The sequence below is a fragment of the Vigna radiata genome, chromosome 10 (assembly GCF_000741045.1).
Source record: "Vigna radiata var. radiata cultivar VC1973A chromosome 10, Vradiata_ver6, whole genome shotgun sequence".
Classification (NCBI taxonomy): domain Eukaryota; kingdom Viridiplantae; phylum Streptophyta; class Magnoliopsida; order Fabales; family Fabaceae; genus Vigna; species Vigna radiata.
Genome location: NC_028360.1, coordinates 10,018,156 through 10,040,738, shown reverse-complemented (window position 1 = coordinate 10,040,738; position 22,583 = coordinate 10,018,156). Strand labels below are relative to the sequence as shown.

Here is a 22,583-nt window from a genome sequence, read left to right as displayed (position 1 = left end):
AAAACTTATAAAATAAAACTCTGATGTTTAGTCCTAACCTAGTATCTTCTCCTACGTATAATCATAGTAACCACATAATTAAAAAAAAAAACTTAATAGTTTGACATAAAATCATTCAGAATTTAAAATATATTAATATAATGCTACACTTGTTAATTATTTTTTAATTATTCAACAACTTTTTAATGAAACATATTTTTGTAGAAAAATGATAATTCCAACCTAACACAAACATAATTTCTTAATGCAACCTTTCATGTCCCAACCAAACATTTTTAAAATTAAATTTTGCTTTTATATGATCTCATTGATCTTGGTAAGCAAGCCAAATTAATTCGAATTTTTTGCAAAGTCTAATCCATTGAATATTGCTTAATATGAACAACCATGATAGAAGCATCATAAAAATGGTTAGAAAATTACTGAATCCCATGCATAATTGTGGAGATGGTGATGTGTTATTTTAGCCATATCAAATGAAAAAGTCAACATATAAATATTTATATTATTAATTGCCGACTCAAAAGTTCTCCATCAATTTGGTTTCAATGCATTGTGTGAAGAAGAGTGTGGGATAATGTATTATGAATGCATTTTAAATGTTCAATTAATTAATTAATTCATTTGTTTGGATAGTCAATGCATAATTAATAAAGTGTTTCATAATCAATGTATTTTTAATTTACTATCAAAAGAAAAAATAGGATTTTATTTACTTCTGTTCTAATTTCTTATTTAAGTGTTTTAAAATAATCTTATTTTTATTATTATTTTCTCCTTTTTTTTTTTGTAAGTATGTATGTACAATATTTATAAGGATATATAACTTAAAAGTCTTCATATTTTAAGAGATGATCTCGTCTGTCAGTTTCATAACAAACTAGAAAGTGAAATGTATAGCATTATGTTTTTAACGAAAACAAAAATGATTTTTTAGTAAACTAAACTCAATTTATTTATATTAGTTTTGAAGAAAATTAAACATAATACTTTTTAATTTATAAAAAAAGTTTCATTTTATTTATCTATGTCTTTATTTAAATAAAACATAAAAATATGTTTACTTTATTAATATTAATCTGGGATTGAATATTTATTAATATTAATTTGGGATTGAATATTTTTTGTATGTAATGTGTTAGACTTCTTAAATTCTCCCGATAATAGGTGTCAAATCCATTAAATTCTCTGTTGAGTGGGATCTTTGTTTGACAAAGAAAAAGAATGTATAATTAAGAAAGTAAAAGACAGGTGACAGGCAGGAAGTGGACCGATCGATTTTTGGAGGTTGTGTTTAAAGTGGAATTTTAAAATCTGGTGACACTTCTCTGCATGCAACCTTCATCTTCAACCTTCAGACAACCATTTTCTCCTCCTTCTCTCTAGAACTTCATTTCTTCTCTCTAAGATTTCTCACCCTTATCCTTCTTCGATCCTCAATCAGCTTCTGATTAAACATTCCCGATGACAAGTCTTCCAGTTGCACCGATCAATTTTCAATTTGAGCCGGTAAGATCAAATCCTCTTTGTCATTTGAAGTTTATTTGTTTTTGTATGCATGCAAGTACTTTTTCAGCTTCCATGTGTTCATCAATTTACTCTCTGAATCCGATTTTGTGTATTTGATTCCATGATGGATACATTCCACCGTGTAGACGGTCTGTTAGAAACTATAGAAGTTCTCAAGAACGTGGGTCAACTGTGAAAGCCTAACTTTTGGATTTAGAGGTAAGGGAAGCTTGTAATTTAATTATGATTTTGTTTCTTTGGATGTTGTATGCTGGAATGAAGTTACAAATATGAATTGGTTGATTTTGTGACATTGCATCTTTGTCTGGACGTGTTTGTGATTGAAAAATGGATAAGAATTGGGTAGCAATAGGGTTAAGGTCTGTAGAATTCTGCAATTTGATCGAGGGTCATGTATATGATCGTTCGGTGTTTCCCTAGGACGTTCGGTCTTGACTGAATTCTCTTCTATAGGAGATTTCAGTTGATGACCGATCGGTCTCCTAAAAGTTATATTTATTTTATTTTACTAAGTTAGTTTAGTCAAGGCATTCAAAATAAGTGAAGAAAGTTTCATTATCAGTTTGATCATATATATATATATATATATATATATGTCTAAAGTGCTCGGCTTTGGAAGTGCTCGGTCATAGACTAAGCACTCGGTATTATATTAATAATATTCTTTTAAAGAGTGCTCGGTCTTATACTGACACTCGATTTCATAAAGAGTGTTTGGTCTTGTAGTGATACTCGGTTTCTTAAAGAGAATTTCTTTTTATTATAAATATTCGGCCAAAGCTGTAAAGTACTCGACCTAAGTTATAATTACTCGGTCTAAGCCCCACATACTCGGTCTAAGGTATTAATAGTAAATTTAGGACCTTATTCTCAAATCAAGTTTTTGTATGCTCGATCTTAAATAGTATTCGGTTTCCACTGCAGTTAACCAGTTGTTCGACCGTTCGGTCATCTCCTTAAAGTATCTTCATATCTCTTTTAAGAATTATTTTTGGATGTGATTTTGTTATACTATTGGATTTGGATTATATGGAATAAGAAAGATAATGATATATGAAATGAATATTATGAATGTTTTAAGAGAATTCCAAGGAGGAATGTTTCATGATTGATTTTGAATGGTAAAGTATGAACATGGCTAAGTTAAGCTGTCGTTTATTCTGATATTCTGTGATTACTCCACCTCATGTAGAGGAGGGTAACTCATGCGTGGGAATGGCAGAAGGTCCTTTAGTCTCAAGGTATTTCTATGCCGAGGTAGCTCCACTGGACTAACCTCGGGTGGCGGCTGTTGAGGGCATCCCAGCCAGGTTCCACCAGGGTGCACAAACGTCGTAACTACATAGTTCATACAGTCCAGACAGTGTCAAAGTGGTCGGTTTTAATTATTTATACGTTCGGTTTATTATACGAAATGCGTTGTGTAATGATTGTATGATTGGATATGTTGTTTCGTCCATGCACTATTATATTAAATCGTATGTTTTAAATGAATTAATTAAATTACATAAGCTTACCCTACTTTTTCTGTTGTCTGTTTTTATTTACCATTCGGTCGTTCTCTTCACTGCGATGATCATCCAATGGATGTGAGCAGAAGGTGATACTAGTTCGTTAGAAGAAGCTTTACAAGCTGAGCAACCCTAAGATAACATAGGTATATCTGGGTAGTAGGTTCTTGTACTTGTAAATTTAGTAAAACGTTTGGTTTGTATATACTTTTGTATAACCGTTCGGTATGAACCCCCTTTTTTTAAAACTGTTCGGTCTAGTAGACCCTAAGACTGTTCGGTCTAAGTTGTAAAATTTGTTTAAGAATCTCGATCTATGTACAGTTTTGAATTTTTGGGTTATTACATCTATTCTCATTCTGTATATTATTTTATTCGACTATTCTATTATATTATTATTGTTAACTTTTGGATATATTTATAGTTTTTAACCTATATTTATTGAGATGTTTGGACGATGGAGTTTGAAAATAAATTGAGATAAAAGATGTATGATTGATAAGGTGCGAAGAATTTTTATTATAATTTCCAAAATGGTTTACAAAAAAAACTTATTTTTTCAATATGTTACTTTGTCTCAAAATTTCAGTTTTTGATTAATTTAACTTGATCGAAATGTCAGTAAAGTCTAAAATACATGTATATTTACTTTTATATAATGCATAATCAAACCTACGTTAAAAAGCGTGTTCAAATAATTGCAGTGTTATTTTATACACATCAAATTTACATTAATTAAACTACTAAATGGTAATATATTACAAAGTAGTAATGTGAATCGCAATGCTAAAAGTATTCCCGTAATTAATTAGGGTGCAGTCAAAGTAATTTAATTAAATTATTTAATATTATTTTTATTGGATTTGAAAATTAAATTAATAGGTCTATCCAATCTAATACTATCATTTAATACTTTAAAATTATAATTTTAACGATTATCAATAGGTTAATTATATTTGTATCCTTAAAATAACATTTTTTTGTTCATAACGTAATAACACTTATTTCAATATATTCATTCACTAATATATTATAGAATGCCACTAAATTTAATTTTTCTTTTAACATGAAGTTATTTATAATCATTATTCTGATTATGATTAACAAGACAATAAGTTTAAATTAAGCTACACAGATTCACTTACACATGCATACTTATACCTTACAGCAATACCATTATATCTAATAAGTAAAATCAAAATTTCTACAACAATATAATAAATAATAAAATAAGACAGAGGAAAGATGAACCATTAACTTTCACATTGATTTCCCATCTAATTTTTTTATTCATTCTTTGTCTATAGTTAACAATTTCCGATTTTAATATTTTTTAATCCTTCAACCAAAAAATCCAGAATTAATACTAATAAATTTAATAATTCTTAAACTAAGAAAGTTTTAATACATTTTGTTAGGAGTTAAGTTAATTATGCAAATTTATTTTTTATTTTGAGTAATATGAGATATTGTTAGTATTAATGATTCCAATTTTTAAATTAAGAATCAACGTAGAAAAGTAAATTTTAAAGACTTAAAATTAAAATATTTATAATAATAAGATACACGTGCAAGGCATGGATAGAAGTTTTACCTATACGGATACACCGAGGGGTGAGACAAGCGAGTCCAAGTCACAGTCACAGCCACAGTGAGAGAACCCCGTGAACTGAGGGTGAGAATATCAGTGTCCCCAAAGTGAAAACATAGTGAAAAAGAAAAGAAAATAAACGACTTGTGGGCGTTAAGGTTAGCGGTGGTGTGTATGTGTTATGTCTTCAAGTGTCCTGCATGCATTTTATGCATCTGTTGCTTTGCATGCACACACACTCTCTCTCCTCTTTCTCTCTCATTACTTTCTCTCTCTACACAGACACACATCCTCGGTTTCTCTCTCTGTAAAATTTCAGGTCAATTTCCATTGCCTTATGCTGATTTCAGTGCTTTCACTCTGTTTTTCTTCGTTGCTCTGCCTGTATTCTTCCCCAGCTAAGTGTTGATGTAACAGATGATGTATGTGGTTGTTAAGATTTGAGGAGATAGATTGATAGATAGAGGTAGCTAGCACTGCGAAGTCGGGTTCTTTTTCGTTCATGTGAATGACCCATTGGTTGGTTTTCACTTGGGGTGAGACAAAGGTTTGTTTTTTCGTCTTGGGGTTCTGTTTCATTATAACCCCTTTGTGAATCTTGAAGCTTTTTGCATGGGTGTGTATGGAGTCTGAATGAATTTGTGATGATGGGTCAAAGTGTTTTTTTTGTTGTTTTGGTTTTTGGTTTAGGGTTTGTGATTTTGATTTGAGTTTTGGATTGTATTTCTTTGGCAGTGGAATTTTGGATTTTGTATTAATGGGTTCTGATATTTGCGTCGTTAATGGTTCGTGCACTCATGAATGGAGAAAGGGGTGGCCTCTGCGATCTGGTGGATTCGCCCAACTGTGCTGCAAGTGCGGGTAAATTTGAGTGCTTTTCCTTTGAATTTCATCTATTCGTCAATTATGGGGGTAGTGGATGATGCAAGGGTAGTTTTGGGGAAACGATTTTGGGACTCGTTCTTGTTGATGTTGTTTTTAAAATCGGATACGTTTTTTGGTTTTTGATTTTGGTGTAATTAGTCTCATGAGGGTTGCAGCTGTATTTGTGAGGCTTGGTTTGGTCATTTTTTTTTCGTTCCCGGGATTTTCTGGTTTTAAGTGTGTCTGTTTAATATCAAGGAACTACCGCATTGATGTGAATAAGAATCACATTAAGTGCGCAATTCAGAGAAGTATTTATGCCATGCAATGCTTTTTTCTTTTCTGATGACAATATGAAGTTGTTGCTGATTAAGGGCGGGGATCAATGCTGCTAATTTGGGAAATATTTCTAGAGAATGACTTGGTGAGGGTGTTCTGGTCATAATGATTGTGAAATAAAATTTCTTAATTGTTGTAGTAAAATATAGATTTTGTATTTTTTATTTCAAAATATATATTATGTTGACTAATGTTGGCTTATATCTGTAATGCTAGATTTATGGAGGAGTGGAAGGGTGACATCCATGAGCCATTGTAAGTGTCATAATGTGGGGATTGTATAAATGGCAATGTGGCGAATATATTGTTTTTTCCTTAATTTGGATGCAATAAATGCACGTTCTACTATTCTAACCAAGGTTTTAAGTCGTGGTTTCCTTGTAATCCTTGACATTGCGAGAAATTGCAGGTATATATGGCTGATATGGCAGCTATGGTTGCAGACTGTTTTTAAAACCAGTATTCCAGCATAACTTTTTAAGTTGGTGATTGTTGTCATAGGTGTTACTGGTTATTGTAAATAAAAACATTTGTTTTATCCCTCATAATGATAAGGAAATTTTAGTTCATGTGATGGACTTACTTATGTATACGTATCTAGCTGAGTCTATTTAGTTTTTAAATAAGTGTCACTTACAGTTATTTTTTTCTGTTAGATAGTTTAATTCTAGTGCTATGTTTCTTGTTTATTTTGGAAAGTACTTTTTCTTGTTATACCGAAGCATCTTGCTCCTTGATAGTGTAGGGTGTGTTAAAAAGAGTTGATTGCAAATGGTAATCAATAATTGAAAGTATGAATGGATCTTAGGTTTAGTTTTCTTATCGAAGTTTTGTCTTGGTAATGTAATATTTTCTGATTCTGCACATATCTTCTCTCTGTCATAACGTTGGTAGTTTTGCTATGCATTTTTATCGGTAATAATTCATTTATTGATTCTTTATATTTCCCACATGGAAATCCATAATATGTCAGATCCGCATACGAGAATTCAGTTTTCTGCAGCAAATTTCATCACCAACAAACTGGTTGGAGGGACTGTAACTTTTGCAACAAGGTAAAATGCTACTCTATTTTCATGTAACTGTTCGGGCATTCCCTTTGTTCCTTAGTCATTGAAGTCTATTTGATTTGGTTTGGCAGCCTATCCACTGTGGTTGCATGGTATCTAAATCTTTGTTCGAGCATCTTGACTTTGGTGGTATAGGATGTGTTAGCTGTGTAAATACTAGCCAACTTAGTACGGTAAGTTTAATCTGGAGTTTTCCAGCTATAATTTTTTGTTATTTTCTATTTAATGCAACATGTCTCATTTATTGCTAAATCTTGAATCTGGGATCTCACTTTTGCTTGTCATATAAATTTCGTCACATTTTTAAATACAATATCAATACAATATCGGTCTCTAGTATTAGTTTTTGTGTGACTGTTTAGGGATATATTATTGTCTCAGTATTTCCAGTTAAAATGGTTGCCTGCCATTTAAATTTGTAGCTTTTTTGGTTTTTGTATTTTGGTTTAGCATAATGTGTTGGCTGGATATCTATACTCAAGTGGGGACATCACTTTAGCAATGTTTGATTGGTTGTGGTTTCTCTTTTATGGTACAACAACACATGGTTGACATCATTCTTTTGTTGTATGTTGAATGCATGCATATGCTTCGGATTCAGATAACTCCTATATAAAAGTGATCATTGGAAGACCTCAAGCTTTTTGATATATAGAATACTCTTCTAATTATGTTCAGCACGTTAAATGCTGCTGCTTGCTTGCTGGTTCTTTTAAGTGATCTCGTGTCTTGTTATTCTGCCATGACACATGCAGTTGGCCAAGACTTTGAAGAGAGTTTACTTAGGTGTATTGTGTTTTTTATCCTTTGACAATTTCTCTGGTTCCTTCTATTTGATGTTTTTCTGCAGATGAGGAATATTGAAAATCCAAATGGACCTGTTTCATTGATAAAAAATAATTCAAGTGATCGGCCTTCTCGTTCTGAGGGAAGACTGTTTGCACGAGGTGTTGATGAAGGAAAGCTTATGCAATTCTGCAAAATTATTGAAGCTAGTGAATCCAGCCGATGGAATAATGCTCAAAAAGATGGCACCATTTCACGTCATGGGAACAACAACCAAGAAGCCAAATGTTCATTCGGGGAAGGAGACATTGGTTTTTCAAAAGTGGTGAAGCCATCTGTTCAGCCATTAACATTTGCTACATTAGAAAATAATAGGTCACCATGGGAGATTAAAAACATCCACGAAGCAAATGTGCAGCCATCATTGAGTATGTACCTGGGAAATGGATCTGGGAACAACTCTGTCCTGCCTTCTGCTGGAGAGGTTGTGGAAGGAAGACTTGAGCGAAAAACGTCTCCACCTTTTCATCAAGGGCAAAGAACTCGCCCTATATTTCCAAAACCAGTGAAGAGTGGGCTTACCATGAATGTGGAAATAGATAAAGGTACAAATTCTCAATCTCGAGTTGCTCGGCCACCTGCAGATGGCAGAGGAAAGAATCAGTTACTTCCTCGATACTGGCCGAGGATTACCGATCAAGAGCTGGAGCGACTATCTGGAGAGTATCCTTTATGTTTTTTATTTGGTTGTTTCGGACATGTATTATAAACTTAAGTATACACCTGGCTTTTCAGTAGTTTCCCTTAATATATGATAACAGTTTGAAATCCACCGTTGTGCCATTATTTGAGAAGGTATTAAGTGCCAGTGATGCTGGTCGAATTGGCCGTCTTGTTCTCCCAAAAGCCTGCGCTGAGGTATTTTTGGGGTTTTATTCTTTATTTTTCTTATTTCTGTGCTTGCTTTGTTATCTCTGTATATAAATTTCTATGGAGAGGTGTTTCTGCAGTTTTTCTGTTTATAAATTTTGGAATATCTCTTTACCCTGTAATGGCTGAAATAATACAAACTGGCCTATGATTTGCAGGCATATTTCCCTTCTATTTCACAATCTGAGGGTGTTCCTTTGCGAATGCAAGATGTGAAGGGGAACGAGTGGACATTTCAGTTCAGATTTTGGCCAAATAACAACAGTAGAATGTACGTATTGGAGGGTGTGACCCCATGCATACAGACCATGCAGTTACGCGCTGGTGATACTGGTAAGAATAAAGCTAGGGAATAAACCTTGCATGTCTGTTACCCTAAAGTTTTGTACTTAAGTCAAATTAGTCACAATTTCTTTTTCGTGTTTTTTAATTTTAATTTTATTTGTAATCATTGTTGCCTATAACCCTTAGATAGGCTAGCTGTGTGTTATAAATATTCTTGCTATAATCTTTTCAAGAAAAATAGAGGAATTCAATGCCTTGAAAAATTAATCTCTTGTGCATAATTTGCTGGTTAATATGTGGATCAAGCTTCAAATATTCTGAGATTAATGTGTCGCAAATCTGAAATAGCTATTATTCTTTTGTATGATGCTTTTATGCAGTAACATTTAGTCGGATAGACCCAGGAGGCAAACTTGTAATGGGTTTCAGAAGGGCATCAAATTCTGCAGATACACAGGTTGGGACACAATTTCCATTACTGTGTGGTCTCTTCTTTGAATAATACAACCCTATTATTATTATTAATTTTCTCTGTTGCTGAATATGATAAATGATTATTGTCAAACAGGATACCTCCACATCTGCACAATCTAATTCAGCAAAGGGAGCCACCTCTGCTGGAACTGAGAATCTGCCATCAGGAAGTAATCATGCCAATCTTCTTCTTTCAATGAAGGGGAATGTGGAACCTAAGTTTAATGGACAAAGAGAACATCCACTTTTGGGTACTGGAACTTCTGGGTTGCTTATAACTGAAACTAATGGGATGATGACAAACAATACTTCACTACAGCGAAAAGTTTCGGTTTTAGAGAAGAAGAAGACTCGTAATATTGGGCCTAAAAGTAAGAGGCTGCTTATTGACAATGAAGATGCTAGGGAGCTAAAACTTACATGGGAAGAAGCACAGGATTTACTTCGTCCTCCTCCTAGTGTCAAGCCAAGCATTGTCACAATTGAGGACCAAGTATTTGAAGAATATGATGTAAGTGCAACAGTGTCAAATGAGTCCATGTATTTTTATTTTGTTGGTTAGCTATTGCGAGTTGAATATGGACTAATGTAGTTTGAAGAATTCTATTCAAATTTCTTTGCGCTGCCTAATTTATGTGATGCACTTCATTTCATTCAGGAACCCCCAGTTTTTGGAAAGAGAACTATATTCAGTACCTGTTCTTCTGGGTAAGAATCCAACCTTCCTGCATATTTTGCATTGTATTTGGTACATTCGAACACTACTTTTTTATCACTCAAGATTTAATCTTACGTATGCATTTGTTCATCCACCTGACAACTGTTTGGTATTTTTCCTGAATTCATGTGTGCTGTGGCAATAGTTGTATCAGAATTAGGCATTGGATCTTATTTATTCTCCACAAGAGCATTTGGACTTGTTATATCGATGTGAGCAAATTTTCAACTTGTGCATGATTATGTTAACTATGTCATCCAGGGTGAAGGAACAGTGGGCTCAATGTGATGATTGCTCTAAATGGCGAAAGCTTCCAGTTGATGCTCTTCTTCCTGCCAATTGGACATGTTTTGACAATGCTTGGGATTCAAGAAGGTGATCCATTATTATTTATTTTAAGACTACTTCATATGAGATATTGATAAAATGATATAAAATTCTTATTGTGACATTATTTTTTCAGATGTTCATGCACAGTACCTGAAGAGCTAAGTTCAGGGGAATTAGAAAGTCTTTTGAAAACCGACAAAGGTGTGATTCTGACATCTGGAGTTTGGATATACTGTGTCATGTTTGAGATTGGGTTGAGGTTGACGTTTCTGTCACTTACAATTGATTGAATGTTCAAATCAAAAGATGCACCATGCAACTTCTGCATTCAGCACATTATATTGATGTGTTGAATGATGCTGTGTTAATATAATACTTGTGAAATTATATTTAGACTCCATCTGGGGGTCTAACACGCAAATTGCTATGTTCTTATAACTGTGTATGTTTCGTAGTGCCACATAAACCGCAATTTTACTTTCGAAATAAAAATGAGTCCTCCTTTGATCTAGCAGATTGGGCTACACCTGTTATATCCTTATATATGTTTGTCCTGAATGGTTAACACAAAATCTTTGTGCTGTGATCAATGCTTTACAGATTTTAAGAAGCGACGAAGTGATGAAAAGAGCAAGTCAATCCAAGAATACGAGGCATCTGGCTTGGAAGCTCTTGCCAGTGCAGCAGCCCTGGGAGAAAATCTTGTTGACACGGCCGAATCATCGGCCGGACCCACCACCAAGCATCCCAGACACCGTCCCGGCTGCTCTTGCATTGTGTGCATCCAGCCACCGAGTGGCAAGGGGCGACACAAGCCGACATGCGCATGCAACGTGTGCCTGACCGTGAAGCGGCGGTTCAAAACTCTCATGCTGCGAAAGAAGAAACGGCAATCCGAACGCGAAGCAGAAGCTGCCCAGAAAGATCAAGTTCTCCCCAAAGAGGAGTCAGATACCAATGAAACATCAAGAGATGATGGAACTCAGTTGGAGAAAGAGGTAGTAGGACTAAGCAGAAGTCAAGCTGAAGTGGGTGAGTCCAGTGCTGCTGGACAAATTGATCTGAATTCTGATCCCAACCGTGAAGACATGGTTGATTTATCAGCAATTTTCTTTTGTGAATCAGAACATGAATATATGAACCAAAATGATCCAAGAAGCTACAACAATGAATTGCAGAATGGTGAGAATTCTTCTTTGCACACTCCTCAATCCAATGGAGAAGGTCAGAGACACTTGTCTGATCTAAGAAGCTTTGCATCCATTATGTGGAACCAAGAAAGAAGAGATGAGGAAGACAGTGAACCCAACCAAAACCAAAACAATCTTTGTTAACAATTTCTTTATTCTTACATTCAATCCTTGTTATATTTATCTTTACTTGCACTCACAGTACAGTTTTTGGTTTCTTTTACAGAGGGGAAAAATAATGTATTTTTTTAGTAGTTTATCTTTAAAGTTCTTTTCTTTCTTTCTTTTTAATGGAAGTGACTCCTGCACATTTCTTTCTTCGACAATGATTTTGTTAATTTGTTTGTTGGTTATATGAATGAAACATAGGAAAAGGTTTACATCTTAGTCTGTTTCTCTGCATATGTTCGTGATTATGTATTTTTTTGTTTATATTATTATTCTACGGCAATGACATGTGGTTATTGCATTAATTATAATTGTCTTGGAATCGATGATAGTTTCTTTTGGGTGAGAAATCATTACAGTTTTAGTTAAATATATATTCTTTTCAAGAAAAAATAACTAGGGATGATTAGATTCCAAGGTTCCCAATATTAATAAATTATCTCATAAACTTTTTATTAATATTCATACTACTATTTTAATAATAAATATTATATTTATATCTTTCTCTTTATTAAATTATGTACTATGGACTATCAGCACGATCTGCTAAAGGATACCAATTGTTAAACATTCCATAACATTAATGAACAATTAAGGTGAATAATTTTATTACATAACCGCATTAACTTAAAAATAATTATTCAATTCTTATATTCTTAGCAATATATATCTATTTTTAATACTTTTTAAATTATAATATTTTAATATGAATATGTATATTATATGTTTACGCTAGTTGTTATAATAGCAATAATAAATTGTCAAAAACTCATATTAAAATTAGAAATAAAATAAAAATATTAATATAAGTACGTTTATCTTACTTTCTCCTTATTTTTATTGTCTTACATCTCATTTAAATAATACCATTTTTTTATTTCTTATTTTTTTTTATCATCAACCCGATTAGTTCATTATTTGAATTCTAATAATATTATTTAGTTGTAGAATAAATGATGTTTAAAAGAGAAGACTCACTTTATCATGTTTAAAGTTTATGATAATGTTAATCACGGTTAATTTATAAAAGGAAGGAGGGTACTATAGAAAAACAAGATAATTCCTTTTTTAAAGTTTAACTATTGTGAGAAAGTGTTTGCTGAAAAAAAAAAAAGAAAAAGACTTTTACTTTCTTTTTTTCTAATAAATAATTTGAGATCCATTTGAAAGAAAATATTAAAAAAAGAAAAGTGTATAACACCTACCGATAAGCTATTTAAACAACTAAGCGTTGAAGTTGTTCAGCTATTTATTTATTGAATATTTGTAAGCAATATGCCGATGATTTAATTTAAACTAATTGAATTGGTTTGTGGTACAATTTAAATTAAAGGCGAGTCCATTTGCTAATGTAGGCTTAAATACTTTATCTTTATTTTTGTTACTTTTATTCAATGTCATATTTATTTTTATTTTAAATTAAGTTTAAATTTTTGATAAAACTATTTAATTATGTTATTTTCATTATATATGTATATGTTATGTGTTATTATGTATTTACTTTGTTTTTAATTTTTGTTTTATTTATTTATTTTTTTGTACTTTTAGGTGTTAAGTCCATGTCATGTAATAATGTCATGTAATAATATTAATGTTATATGTCAATGTTAACCATGAGAATATCAACAATATATTGTATTTAATTTAATTTTTATATTTGTCTTTCTGACTTAATTGAATCTTAATATTTTGTTTTTTAAATTGAGAAATGTTGTCCTTATCTAAGATAGTATGATAATTAAACTTAATTATAATTTATATATTTATGTTAAATTTTTTAAAATTTATACAAAAATACTCTATCTAAATATTCAAATTAATTTTATATTTAATTTAATTAAAAAAACTTATTTTAATTTCTTTTCAAATTTGGATAAAAATATTTCATGTCTATCTTATCTGAACTAACAATCAAATTAACCATTAACAAATTAACCATTAACTAGAAAAACCAACTCACACTTTAAAAAAATAAATATTAGAAGTGTAAATGTAAAATTCTTATGATAGTTTTGAAATTTTTAAATTTGAAGTTATGCAAAAAATGTATTTTTTTTAGCTTGTTTATAAATTTATTTCCTCCAAAAAAAGTTAATCTTGGTAAGAAATTTAAACGAAATTATTAATATATTTTATATCTTTTAACTTGATTTGTCTACTTCAATCAATTTTATAAATTAAATAAATTTACAATAATAAAATAAAATTTGTAATTTATTCATTTTTATTTGTAAGTAAACTGAGTTTAACTAGATAAATAACATTGTTTAGTTAAAAAAAATATTAGGACTCAATTAATAAATATAGAGACTTTACTGAATATAAGACACCTCTTACTTATTTGTCATGTGATATTTGCAAAGCCAACATTAATTCCATTTATACAAATTTAACTAAAAAAACCTAATTAAATCGTTTAAAAAAAGTTAAACTTAAAAATAATAATGAGTAAAAACAACAATATTATTCTAACCATTTATTCTTTTAAATGATCAAATAACATTTAAAAATATACAATGCATACTTAATACATTTACATATTTATACAATTTCTTTTATTATGTGAAAGTTTGTGATTTCTTTTTATTAAGTAGCACTTGTACAATTTATTAACTAAAACTATTCATTTTTTTTTAATTTTTGCTCTTGTAATCGATAAAAAATTAAAATTAAAATTTAATTTATATTTAGTTTAATGTATATTATATTATATTATATTATATTATATTATATATATATATATATATATATATATATTTTATTTTTTTTTTTGAAATTTTATTTATATTTTATTTCAAAAAAATTTTAAAATATCTATTTTCAAATGTCTATTGGTATCTAATGATATTGTGGGCTTTATAAAATATCCACTGATATTTTTTCTAAAAACATATTTGGTAGGTACTAAATGAAATTTTTCTTTGCGGTAGTGTACTGTCCATGTTCGACCAATCCCTTATCATCTTTAATTTTGATTATATACTAATTAAATGAGTATTGAAAAAAATTAAACAAGTTTAACAATATACAATGTATGAGTCTATCTATATATTAATTAGACGAATATAGGAAAAAAATATTAGATGAGTCATTCCGTACATTAATTAAAAAAATATAAAAAAAATTATTAAACAAATATTGTAATATACATTAAATCAACATGTCCATACAGTAATCATATTAGTATAATAATTAAAAAAATTAGACGAGTCTACTAACATACATTAGACAAGTATGTTTATAGACTAATTAGATGAATATAGCAAAAAAATTAGACGAGTAGTTACATTCATTGATTAAACAAATATAACAAAAAACATCAAATGAGTCTATCAATGCATTAATCAAACAAGTCTAACAATACACATTAAACAAGTTTGTCTATATAATCACTAGACAAGTATAACAAAAAACATTAAACGAAACATTCCATACATTGATTAAACAAGACTTTGAATATTCATCAGAGGAGTTTGTCCAAACACTAATTAGACTACAAACAACATACAATGGTAAGATGACCTTATCAATATACATTAGACAAATTTATCTATACACAAATTAGACAAGTCTATTAATACAATACAAGTTTGTTCATTCATTAATTGGATGAGTCTTGCAGTACACTTCAGACAAGTCTAAACAAACACTCATTAGACAACTTTATCCATATTCTAATTAAAGGAGTTTAGCAAAAATCATTATATGAGTCATTTCATACATTGATTAGATAAGTCTAAGAATCCTCATTAGAGAAGTGTTTTCACACACTTATTAGAAGAGTATTGCAAGAAAGATTACATGAGTTTAACAATACACATTAGACGAGATTGTAGATACACTAATTAAAAAAGTATAACAAAAATATATTAGACGATTCATTCCATACATTGATTAGGTGAGTTTAGGAATACTTTGATTAAATGAGTAATTGATGAATTGATCAAACCAATTTAGTAATACACATTAAACAAGTCATTCATATATCGATTAAACGAGTCTAACAATACATTAGACAAACTTTCATATACAAAAATTAGACAAGTTTATTAATACGCATTAGAAGAGTACATGTTCATTTACTGATTAGATAAATCTTGCAATATACATCAGACAAGTCTGCTCACACACTAATTAGACAAGTTTAGCAATAAACATTAAACGAGTCTTGTAACAAACATTAGACGTGTTTATCCATACACTGATTAAGTGAGTTCAGGAAATACATTAGATGAGTTTATTTATACACACTATACAAGTCAATTAATACGCATTAGACAATTCTATTTATTCTCTTATTAAACATGTCTTGCAATACATATTAGAGAAGTATGTTCATACACATTAGATGAACGTGTCTATATACTGATTAGATGAATCTAATATTAAATATTAGATAAATTTATCGATGGACTAATTATATGAATCTAATAATACACCATAAACTTATATGTCTATATACTAATTTGTATTTGTAACAAATATACTTTTATATAATCTATTTTTTTTTCAGTGAGTTTACTTTATATTTTTATATTTTTTCATATTATTATAAATAACATGTTACAATGCAGAAAAGAAAAAAAAAAAGGAAAGAAAGAAAACGTGTCTTACCATGAAATTCTTAGGTATCCTGTCTATGAAACTATGGTATTTCACACGTATATTTAATACGATATCCTTTAGCAATTTAATTTAAAGACAGGATAGTCTTTTAATGAATACGCAGGTGGGGTACGTGGGTTTGAAAACACAGTACTCGCAGTGGGTGATTGTAAGTCATAATTAATGTTATTTATTGTAAGCAGTTAGCAAAATTGTACCAATCCCACTGATTATGATAATTGTTCGCCATGTGAATATAATGATAAAAATATCGATGGTTATAAAAATAAGGCTTAATATCTCAATTGGTACTCTAATTTGTCAATTAATGTCATTTTGATTCTCTAGTTTGCAACAGTTTCAATTTAGTCACAAATTTTGAAAATATGAACACATTGTATCCCATCCGTTAAGTGGTAGCAGACGACGTTAAGTGTTGTCCACGTGTTGGAATGAGAATGTGGTGAGGTGTTATATTTTTTTTTACGTGGCATTTGGGATTAAGGGATTTAGGGATATTAAAAAACTCAGACCTCTGGTTCATGTACCAATTGGGATTTAGAGATTTAGGGAACCCCCTCTCTTTAGTTCCTTCCTTCACCTCATTTGGTATGAGGTCCTCATTGTGTTTTCCTGCGACAATGTCAGGCCGCATCAACTGGTTTAGAATCTTCAGGCACCCCACTGTTCACGGGCGAGGAAGATGAGGGAGTGGCAGCAAGTGTAGAATTAACTCCAGTCTCGTGTTTTTCAGGCGGTTCTTGCTTATCGCAATTTTCCACTTCTTCATAGCCGTTGTTTGGAAGAGGAAGGAAGGAAGCACTGCCAGATTCGTGAGTGAGACTCTGGAGTTTAGGTTTAGAATTGGATGGGGAAAAGTTTAACTCAAAGAGGGTGCGTTGGGAAAGCTTTTGTTTTGTTGCTGGTTTTGGTTGTGAATGAGAGAGACACGCATTTGAGAGTGAAAATCGAGATGAGAGAGTTTAAAGAAACATTGATGTAAGCAAGAATATAAACGTGAATAGCGTGCATACATACCGAGATGAGAGTTTATGCGGTTGTGATCATCACCGGGAAGGTTGCGGCCGCAAACAGGGCATTGTACGTCGCCGCTTTGATCTGGTTGCTGCAACGGTTGTTCAACAACCTGAAAATGGAAACAATGACAATGTGTCACTCAAAACATCAGCAAAAAAGAAGAGATTGGTAAAGATCCGATGCAATACTGGATTCGGACTGGGGTTCGGGTTCGGGTTAGGGTTAGGATCAGGGATGGTATCGGAGAGGATAGAGCGGCGATTGGGGAGGAAGCGCCTCCGTCTGCCGATTAATCGAATCAAGCTTTCTCTGCCTGTGAGCACCATTTCTAATGTCACTACTACACGCTGCACAAAGGGAAGGAGAGGGAAAAATAACCATACCCTTAAATCTCCAGCCATTCTCACCGTTTCTAAACCAGTTGATGGCCTCCCCTTAAATCTTAGGCTTCGTCATCCATCCATTTTATTTCACATTGACACGTGGTAAAAACTAAAATTACAACTCATCAACACTTAACGTCGTCTGTTATCACTTAACGGATGAGATACAATATGTTCATATTTTCAAAATTTGTGACTAAATTGAGACTGTTGCAAACTAGAGGACCAAAATGAGATTAGTTGACAAATTAGAGGACCAATTGAGGTATTAAACCTAAAAATAAAATATTAAAATAAAGATAATGAAGTTTAAATAGAACTTAAGCATGCTTTTCAAACGTGATTTTTCATGGATTCGTCCAACATAAAAAAAAGTCAAACAAATATTTTTTAATAATAAAATTTTATTCTAAACTTATATGAAAAATTCATTTTTTTTATTTTTTTAAATTTTGATATATTTTAATTCTTAAACTTTAAAAATAAATAAATATAATTTTTTAATTTAATATATTTTAACTTTTTGAACAATATTTTAAAATAACATTTGAATTAGAATATGATAAAATAGGACAAAAAAATTTAAATATTATCCTAAAACATATTTGATATCTTAGAAAAAAGTTTAATATAATTAAATTAAGAGAATTACATTTATATAATTTTTGAGTTTGTAGAAGAAAATGTATCAAAATTTAAAATAAGAATAAGTTCTAATTTTATATACCAACCATATATATATATTTTAATTTTCTCTGCCTAAAACTTGGGACTGCGTACCAATATAATTAAATAGATCGGATATAGTTCTATTATGCATCATGATCCAATTTCTTATGGTTTGATCTGATCAATACTCAGGACTCACATTTTGGTAATTAAATATGAAATCTTCATGAGCAGTTAATTCGTTCCATAATCAAATTGTTGATTGTTTTTCTAGATCATGTGTGTCGGTATAGGTAGTACAATCTTCTATTAAAACCAAAAATAACTTATATAATAGATTGATAATTGATTATACGGTTTGTTATTGTCGGGTTCTAATAAAACTATAAAAAATCTTAAAGAAAAATTATGAGAATATGTACTCGTAGTACTTGAAATCAATTAAAAGAAATACAAATTTTGAGGATTATATAATATTTGTTAAGATTCATATATAAAATACACTTTTTATTATGAATAAATTCACTCAATGCTCATGCTCTAGCTAGACACTGTAAAAATCATACGGAAGATACTTTTAGCTGAAAACAAAACAAATAATTAATAAACAAATTAAAAGAATATCGTATGATAAATATTAGGATTTGAAGGTTTTAAGGTTGTGTTTTATAAAACCACCCCTTTAGAATTACTTAAAATTGGATTTCTTTTGATAAATTCTAATCATACAATCACTTAATTAACTAATTTAAATCTCAATTTCTTAATAAAATCAACTTAAATTAATTGATCAAAGGCTGTATCCCTTATTATCAATTAACTAATATTATATAACAATAATTTTTTAAATATGTTTGATTAAAATTAATTTATTCTTACCATCAATTCATATTAGGTTTTCTTTCTAATATTTCAAGTTTAAAAACATTTTCAAATTATATATATAAAACATCAATGGTCGAAATAATTTTCTTAGTTTATTTTTTATTTATCTTAATTATTTCCCAGAAATTTCATCTTAAACTTCAAAGTTTATAAATACATATTGATTCCACATCTTAGAGTATTTATTTAATTTTTCTAACCCACTTAAATACTCATGCATTCCACATAATTCACATTTACAGTTCTTATTAACTTATACATAGTACAATCTTTGACGAGGGAATCTCTTATCAACCACTGGAACTGGAAGAACAGGCAAATCATAGCTAATACTAATAGAATAGGAAAATGATATTTTAACATCACTTTTTGGACATCATTTTGACACTACACACGTGTTAAAATGTGGTTGGACGATTTCAAATTATAAAAGAAACTTTGGTTTTTTCCTTTCAAATATACCCTTGTCTCAGCTTTTTTAATTTGAAATCGTCCAATCACATTTTGATACGTGTGCAGTGTCAAAATAATATCAAAAATTGGTGTTAAAATATCATTTTCCGAATATGACTATTCTTTCTACTTTATCTGTAAGAAGACTATCTTTTTCAACAAAAGGTAAAACACAGACACATACAAAAGTATTTCATTTGCATGGATTTACTCACTAATTACTTAGTTATATGTAATACAACTCTGGTGCTAATCTTGGTTTGGCTTCTAATACAAGTGGGTCAGCAAGCATACCACCATTAGCAGACTTAACAATCTTGATACTTGATACATTTGGAGGTGCACTCCAAGAAAAGCCATGAATCAACCTTGCCAACAACATCACAGTCATGGTGGAGCCAAGAACGATTGCAGGACAACCTCTCCTTCCTGTGCCAAATGATATGAACGTCAAATCTGGTTCTGACAAAACCACCATAGATCCATCATTCTTTTCATGACGTTCAGGTTTGAACTTCTCTGCTTCATTCCACACTTTAGGGTTTCGTCCAAGTCCGTGTCTGCTTAGCAGTACATGACTACCTTTCGGAATAAAATAGTTTCCCACCATTGTGTCATTGCTTGAGACATGAGGAGGATTAAAAGGCACCACTGGATGAAGACGAAAAGCTTCTCTCACACAAGCCTTTACATAATTGAGTTTTGGAACATCTGATTCCTGCACCATCCTTTGCTTACCGACAACCTTGTCTACTTCATCAGTAGCTTGCTGAAGTATATCCGGCTGATTTATCATTTCTACAAGTGCACACTCAACTGCATTGGATGGATTGTCTGCTCCTCCGAGCATAAGTTCCTGTATAATGCTTCTATTATTACATATAGATTGTACAGTGAAATTGTTGATGCATGTACAACAGAAACAAAATGAAATATATAAAGAATTGTTATAGTAAATGGAGTTAGATAAATATTTTTTAAGAGAATACATAAGATTTCGAAGTTCATTTTCAACCTCTAGAAAATCTTCGTAAAGGAAGACATATGTGAGTTTAATCTTAAAAATTCTACGAGAAATTTATATATATATATATATATATATATATATATATATATATATATATATATATATATATATATATATATATATATATATATATATATATATTTTCAAAAATAAATAAACATAACAAAAATTATTAGAGAACAGATGTCCTAATTTGAAAAAAGACCCTCCTTACTAGAGATAACTTCTCTCTCTCTCTCTCTGTATATTTCTCTCTCTCTCTATATATATATAAATGACATAAAAAATTACAATCATTATAAACTAGTATTTTAATTATTTAGTTTGAGCAAATATGCATTTTTTTTTGTATAATTTAAATTCATAGTTGATAAGAATATTTGAGCATATAAAGTATATTTTGAATTTACAACATAATTTAAATTATAATTTACAAATAATTATAATTATGGACAATTTTATAAAAATAATAATTTGAGTTTGAATTTAGTGACACAAATGGATTGATAGGAATATAAATTATATGTTAGTTAATTATTTGTTATCAACTTATTTAACTAGTTTATAAATTAATGTAATCAACACAAAAACATTTAATAAGTATTCCAAAATATTCTATTTTAGAAGTTTATAGCTTATAAGTTATAGAACTATAGTTGATAAACTAAATTACAATTCACATGTTAGCTTCTAACTGAAAAGCTCAAGTTACAAAGTTTGAGTTAATCTTAGATACACAAATTATTGCAGCATTTTATTATTTTGTGGATAATTTTTAATTATTTATGCAATTCAAATTATAAATAATTAGTATTACAAAATTGAAGTAAAATATATTTTATTACAGGGTGCAATTTGAAAATTATACACACCAAAAATAAAAAAAAAGAGATTAAATTAAGAAATAAAAATTTAAAATTCTGAAAAGTAAATGAAAATTAAATTAAATTATTATTTATTTGATAAATTGTTTAAATAAATTAGCATGTTCAAATTTGAAAAACAAAACTTATACAACTTTAAGAAAATAAACAAAAGTACCAAAAAATTTACTAAAAGTTTAATCACTTAAAAAAAATCGAAAACTATATTAGATAATTACATAATAATACACTTTCTTGAAAAAAAAATAGAAATTTATTAATATTAAAAAACTTATATAATTATATCCTTTTATATTTATTAACTAGTTAGTGTATAAAAAACTTATATAATTATATCCTTTTATATTTATTAACTAGTTAGTGTATCACACATTTATAATTCATTAAACTTGCAAATCAACTCAATGTTAAAAGTTAAAAGCTTATCAACTCAAAATAACTTATAAGGTAGCTTATAAGTTACCTGTTAACTTATCAACTACCTATACGAAAATATAATAAACAATATTATATTCAATTAATATTCTTCTGTTTTTCCAAAATTAAGTATATAACGTGTATGTAGCCATAAGAATTAGATAATATTTGCTGATTAAAAAAAGTAAAAAATTATTTCTTTTTATGAAAGTAAGTTATTAGATTCATCTATAACAAGCAAAAATATAATTATATTATTAAAAAACAGGCACTTTTGAAAAAGGTGATAAGGAGATGTATTACTATAGTAAGAGCCTTGATTTCCTTCATTGTGAGAGTACGATTGCCATTGTCATCTTTGAGTGAGATCAGAACATCCAACAAGTCTTCTTGAACGTTCTTTGCTCCATTCTTCCATTGCTTCATTCTCTCTTCA

General features: G+C 30.0%; 1 protein-coding gene and 1 pseudogene across 6 annotated transcripts; one reads left to right on the top strand and one right to left on the bottom strand.

Annotated features, from left to right (window-relative positions):
* Positions 1–4,794: 4,794 nt before the first annotated feature.
* On the top strand, positions 4,795–11,944 carry LOC106776085 (B3 domain-containing transcription repressor VAL1). 6 transcript variants are annotated; one of them, XM_022786614.1, is made up of 15 exons: positions 4,804–5,179; positions 5,368–5,493; positions 6,052–6,090; positions 6,809–6,890; positions 6,977–7,078; positions 7,756–8,414; positions 8,513–8,609; positions 8,780–8,954; positions 9,287–9,363; positions 9,475–9,891; positions 10,039–10,088; positions 10,360–10,473; positions 10,562–10,629; positions 11,029–11,460; positions 11,554–11,944. In XM_022786614.1, the coding sequence occupies exons 2-15, from the start codon at positions 5,390–5,392 to the stop codon at positions 11,760–11,762; spliced, it is 2,625 nt and encodes an 874-aa protein (XP_022642335.1). In that variant the 5' UTR covers positions 4,804–5,179; positions 5,368–5,389; the 3' UTR covers positions 11,763–11,944. The 6 variants fall into 6 exon arrangements, with proteins under 6 accessions (XP_014518891.1, XP_022642335.1, XP_022642336.1 ...); XM_014663404.2 differs by having other exon boundaries at positions 4,805–4,951; positions 5,071–5,179; positions 11,029–11,944; XM_014663403.2 differs by having other exon boundaries at positions 4,805–4,951; positions 5,050–5,179; positions 11,029–11,944.
* Positions 11,945–19,885: 7,941 nt separating this feature from the next.
* Positions 19,886–22,583, bottom strand: part of LOC106774792 — a 9,827-nt pseudogene continuing 7,129 nt past the window's right edge.